Raw genomic sequence first — 6,115 nt, forward strand, 5'->3', positions numbered from 1 at the left:
TTATTGTTCTGTTTTATTGTTGTGTCTTGTAAACCCATGGGGGTTGGGCACCTAGAGTGCATGACATGTAAATCAATCAATCAATCAAGGTTCTTCTCCTTTTCTTCATGTAGTGTTTTGGTGGTCACAAAGCACCATGTTTACATGCTCACCTACAGCACCAGACTTTACTCTCTACACTGATCAATGAACTGAAATGAACTCTGCAAAACCACTTTTTGCGTCTGAATAAAATGACAAGGAGTAAACACCCTTTTTCAGATGTATTTATCAAACCATGATACAGGTGATATTGCCAGCAGCACAGTCCTTTTCCATTTCCACCTTTGCAAATGAAGAGAAACACTCAAGTCTATACAACACACACTCACCCATCACACATCTCTCTCCAGAGCTGCAGAGCTCAACGGCAGACAACTCTAGCTGTGCTACTGTTGCTGGCGATGAGATGGTGGGTTTGTGGAAGAGCTTTGAGTTGGACCCTGTTAAGAAGAGGGCCAAAGAGAGGATGGGCAAAACAACCACCAAAACATGATCAGATAATGGGCTTGGTTTTACTGTCTGGGGCTGTTGGGTCATGTATGAAATTATCTTGTTCAGTTATATGCAAATAGTTTTTATTTGGTTACTTGGTTATGAATAAAGGAAGTTTAACATAAAAAAATAACAGAAAACGGACAGCTGCTCAGTATTCTAATGTCACGTCAAATGGGAGAGAATCAAGAGGCAAGAAGCTGACTTGGGGGGGGAAGCAGGGGGGATTTCACCAAACTCTAAAGAAGCACATTCAGTGTAGATTACATGGCAAAGAGGTTGACATAGATATTAAGGAAGCTAGGTTAGGTAATGTAATACAATAATCCACAAAAGAATTTACAACAACCTTGTCAAATAGGCAAAAAAAAAAAAAAAAAAATGTCCGTGACTATGAGAACACAAAAAACAAATGATTTCTTAACATCCAAATTCACATTTGCTTTACACCCCATGGGGAAATACAGGACAGCACGTTTGTATTTTGGTTACCTGTGCAGTCGGCTCTTATCTTTGCCATTTCTGCAAAGGAAGCTGATCTCTTAACGAGCCACGTCCTTCGAGTTAGTGTCCATAGCGTCACGCATGGACAAGGCTCTTCCTGTGGCTGGCCCAGGGCTGACAGAGTATCAATCTGGAAGGTGTATTGTACAGTGTGTGTGTGTGTGCCTGTGTCCTGAAGGCACTGAGAGGCAGGTATCAGAAAAGTTCTGCCTAGGATGTGGGGAACAGACGGGACCAGTCCCCATCAGGTGGAGCCTTGGGTCTGCTGCTTTTACGAGCGAGACTTCATCTTCTGGCGTACGGACTTGCCCGGCCGCTTCTGAAAACCAGAGGGAAGAGTTGGAGCTTGGGGGGGGAGAAACATAGTGTGCCGTTTTTATAGTAACTACATCAATTCCTTGCACAAATGTTGTGTATTTAATGACAGAGTTCTACGTGTGAGTAACTTACATTCTGTTTGCCTCCTTTGCCGCCTTTCTTCCCTCCTTTGCCTCCTTTCCCGTGAGCCGTTTTGGCGCGGAAAGCAGACATATCGTTGTGGCTCTCCTTGGTGTTCCACTTCTTCCCACTCTTCTTGCCGCCAAAGCCAAACTTCTGGTCCTTGAATTTCCGCTTGGCGTTGGGGCTGTCAACACGTCAGTTTAGTTTTTAGTACTTGCAGAAATGCCACCCACACACGTGAATATTAAACAACAACAACATTATTATTGTTACTGTTGTTATTATGATGAATGTGCATAGCTGAAGTATTGACCTCACCCCTTTTTGTTCGGTGCTTTCTCTTTCTGGACGGGCTGAGAAGATCCTTTAGGATTCTTCTTGTCTCCCTCCAAGAAATCCAGTTTGTCAGTCATTCCTAATGAGTGGGGATGATCAAAAATGTAAAGCCTTAAAGTGACTCAAGTACACAGCTGATGTGAAAAAAGGAAGTAATCTGTAACGTTTCTATTCTACACATTACTATTTTGAGGAAACATAGGAAAGCAGCTTGCTGATGGACCTCTCATCCCATCACCGCTGTGACACGCCCACAGCTGGTCATGTGACATGCCCACAGCTGGTCATGTGACATGCCCACAGCTGGTCATGGTACCAACAAGGCTGCTTCAGAAAGCAATGCAGTCTGTGATTATATACTGCCAACCAAACCAGAGTTCATCTGTAAGAACCCACCTTTCTGGAACTTCTTTACAGCAGACATCATGGCCTTCTTCTCCTTCTGTCTCCTCTGGATCACTTCCACTTGGACCTGGAGCACATTCAAAATGTATGTTAATTCTTCACGCCAACAGATAAACAGATTTTATTTAACAAGTTGCAAGGTGAACAGTGTTATAATTTTTTTTTAATACAGTAGACCCCCCTCATGATCCCCCCCACCCAACATCCCCTTTCCTACTAATAAAAACACAATAAAACAATAAATAATAACAATAATAATGACAATGTCAACTGAGAGATCAGTCTTGTGATAGTTTGCATATTTTCAAAGTGAGAGATAAGAGCCTGCCAGTGTTTGTAGAACTTCTGAGCTGAGCCACGGACCACACATGTTATCTTTGCCAGTTTCAGAAATGACATTAGATCTCGCACGTAGGATGTGTTAGAAGGGGGTGAGCAATTTTTCCACAAAAGGAGGATTCGACGAAGGGGCAATTAAAGAGGCAACGGCATTGGTCTGTTTAGCAGTGAATCCGAGCCCTTCCTCAGGGATACCAAAGATCGCAATGTGAGGTGATGGGTCCAATGTCAGTTCTAGTATTTCTGATAAAAGATCAAAGAAAGACCTCCAGTAATTCCACCAAGCTTGTGGACCTGACCAGAACATATGAGTCAAGTTTGCTGGTGCTTGAGGGCATCTGTCACAAATATCACAGAGGTTAGGATCATTCTTCAATAATCTAGCTGATGGATGGATGGATGGATGCTATGGAATACTTTGAACTGGATGAGGTTCATCAGACAAAGTAACACAGAGTTTGTTCTCTCAACCGGTCTTGATCTTATGAAGAGCAGCGGAAGTCAACAGAAGACAATTTGGCTGCAATATTACAGCTGACCTTCATAGGATAATATTAAAGGCAAAGAAGTGAGGTCAAATTTAGGGCTGGACCCGAATGTTCGACGATCCGTTCGTTGGGTAGGCAGACGGTTTTCAATTTTGGCATTGGGATATTCGTTTTTCTTTTTATAATGTAGGAGACGATGTGGACAGCGCAGGCTATGAGATCCAGCAGCCAGTTGGACCAGTTGAATGTAAGGTGCGCAGAGACAGTAGCCTGCTGAAACGACCGACACGGCGCAGCCACAGGAGAGGAGGGGATGCGGGACGGGACGGGATGGAAGGATTCGTCACCGCAAATCACACGTTTTTTTTTATATATATATATTTTTTTTTTATAGCGTTTAAATATTGAATATTCAGAGCCCCAACATTTTTTATTCAGGCCAGCCCTAGTAGAATTAATAGCAAGGGCTTTCCAGAGTAGCCTTAAAAAAGAGGGACCAACCTTTTTGCCAAACTTCCTTTGCTCTCTGAGCTTCTTGGCCTTCTCCGACTTCTCCAGCATTGCCTGTTTTGACATCAGTTTTTTCCTGATCTGGACAGAGGAGAAAAAGCATACATGTGATACCAATTGACTTGAAGTGTGATTGTTGACCTGGTGGTTGATGCCATCAGTATAATGAAATAAAAATCCAGTCACACGCTCTTCCGTTTTAACAGGTCCAAAAATGCCCTATAAAGCACACATCAAAAATTTAAGGATATTGTCAGTTGCGCATATCACCCTGATGAAGGTTGAAGGGCTGAAAACAACTGGACTTTTACGTCATTAAAACTGCATCCATGTCATCTTGGTTGTGGACAAGCCACTTGGATAAACGCCTCACCTTCTGCATGTGCTGGTCTGACTTGGCCATCTCTGCAAAGTAATCCTCTGGCCTCTTGGTGGAGATGCCAAGCTTTTTTAGGAGGGGCAAAGCCTCTAGAACTGTAGCTTGGGCTTGTCGGTAGCTAGAAAACAGTCAGATGTGTCACAAAGGGGTCCACACATTATTCATGTGTCACACACTCTGCTCCAGTGTTGAGATACTTTTATAAAAGGGCCAATTCCATATGAATCACACAGCAGCGGTCTTTGTGCCAAATGTATTCTTCAGAGTGAAAACTGCAAAGTATTGCTGTGACACTAGCACTAAATGCTACAAAGTGTTTATGTATCACCAATAGCAAGTATTACTCTGTACTTGTTCCATCCAAAATAAATATTGCATTTTGAATGAACCAAAATATCTATAGACACTTACTGAACCATTTTTGTTTAAGTATATCAACATCACATCACAATAATGATATAAAGTTTTAAATTAGAGTGACGTTCAACATCATTGATAGATTATGGTTTGTTTCATCCATATCTGATGGGACTGCTGTATATCAACTTCTGATCACTCACAAGAACATCTCCCTCTGGAAATCATCCTCTGCGTTGACTTCTCCACTGGTCGCACTGGGTAGTTTCCCCTCTGCCTTGGCTATGATGTCGTCAGCAGGCGGGTTGGTCAGGTCCAGCCTCTCCACCCAAGGAAGGTGCTTACGGAAGCCGGCAAGGCATTGCTTCATAGTCTCCTGCATGTAAAATGAATATTGAAGACAGTATTATCAAATGACCATGGATGTTAAGTAATGCTATAGAGTATAGAGCCAGGATTCTTATCTATGCTATTTTGTTTATTTACTGTTTTAAAATGGCATAGTGGGCATCTGTTCTCAACTCACCGCATTGTTGGCAAGTTTTTTGGGTTCCTCTACCAAGACGTTCATGCCAGGTTTCAACAACCCCTTTGCGAAGGCTTCTTGAAGCTAAAGAAAACACAAGTCGATAAAGAACGTTATTCTTTCTCTCTCACTCTCACACACACAGCTAATTAGAGACAGTTCCACCATGCCCAACCAAAGCGAGATATCATGGCAAAATTGAGGAATAGTCAAGTCAAGTCAAGTTTATTTGTATAGCACATTTCATACACAGAGGCAATTCAAAGTGCTTCACATAAAATGGTTGACAGGAAAAGAAAAGAAAAGAAGAGAATAAAATGGACATTTAAAAGCATCACAACAAAACTTTAAAAAAAGAGTATAAAAAGTGCATTAAGCAACAGGCGCAGCATAGTGTAAGTTAACGTTAGTTGATTAGCTAATATTCTATTTCAGCTGAAGATGTGACTGTTTAGAATGTAGCTGGTATAATGAATGACCGGAGAGGCTTCACCCTCACCACTGTTATCTTCCCATTCCAAACAGGTGTTTAGTTCTGTACGTTATACTAGACTGTATCAAACAACAAAATATTGTATGGAGTCCGTCAAAATCGCCAAAGCTAAATGTGACTCTTAATTGGCATGAAAGTGTTTGAAACTCTTTGGTTAACGTAGTCTGGCGTTGAGGCTATGGTTAACGTTACAGAGCAAGGAGGCTAGCTACCGTTAGCTAATGTTAGCACTCACCCCTTCGTCTGATATCTCACTGTTTTCCGACTCTGACTCCGAGTCGAGCTGGGCGTCCTCTTCTAGGGCATCCATAATGTTGTTATTGATAATCATAAAATCAGAATATGCGACCAGACTGGCTTAGAAAGTGAAAAAACGGGTGTGCATATATTTCTTCTCACACGCATGAAGGTTTCACGTGGGGAGGAAGTCGATGTGTTGTTGAATGTCCGACCAACAATGTCCTCCGGCGGAACGAATCTGTGGCGATCGACAGTTCCAGCAGAAAAAACAACAACAAAACCCTCAGATGTCATCAAAGGTAGGCTCAGGCTGTATCACTAAATACAGTGAAACCTACTAAAAATCTACTACTCTATTACCACTAATGCAAACTACTAGTAGTAGTTTGCATTAGTGGTAGTACTACTAATGCAAAATAAAGACAGTGGATTTCCTTTTGCTCTTTTTCCTCAAAAAGAGTGAACATCCTATTTTCCATCGTCACGCCAAGAGGCTCCGTGAGTATAAAAAAAAGTGTGTGTGTGTGTGTGTGTGTGGGGGGGGGGGGTGTAATGGCACATTT

The 6,115-nt window shown here is 42.1% G+C and overlaps 1 protein-coding gene across 1 annotated transcript; it reads right to left on the reverse strand.

Annotated features, from left to right (window-relative positions):
* Nucleotides 1–300: 300 nt before the first annotated feature.
* Nucleotides 301–5,722, reverse strand: LOC310785864 (putative rRNA-processing protein EBP2). The gene is made up of 9 exons (XM_083647027.1): nucleotides 5,548–5,722; nucleotides 4,820–4,903; nucleotides 4,497–4,669; nucleotides 3,931–4,054; nucleotides 3,549–3,638; nucleotides 2,212–2,287; nucleotides 1,798–1,894; nucleotides 1,489–1,663; nucleotides 301–1,357 (listed from the first exon to the last, which is right to left on the reverse strand). The coding sequence occupies exons 1-9, from the start codon at nucleotides 5,641–5,643 to the stop codon at nucleotides 1,310–1,312; spliced, it is 963 nt and encodes a 320-aa protein (XP_083503153.1). The 5' UTR covers nucleotides 5,644–5,722; the 3' UTR covers nucleotides 301–1,309.
* Nucleotides 5,723–6,115: the final 393 nt, after the last annotated feature.

This window comes from Poromitra crassiceps (assembly GCF_964638095.1).
Source record: "Poromitra crassiceps genome assembly, chromosome: 12".
In the NCBI taxonomy this organism is placed as follows: Eukaryota; Metazoa; Chordata; class Actinopteri; order Beryciformes; family Melamphaidae; genus Poromitra; species Poromitra crassiceps.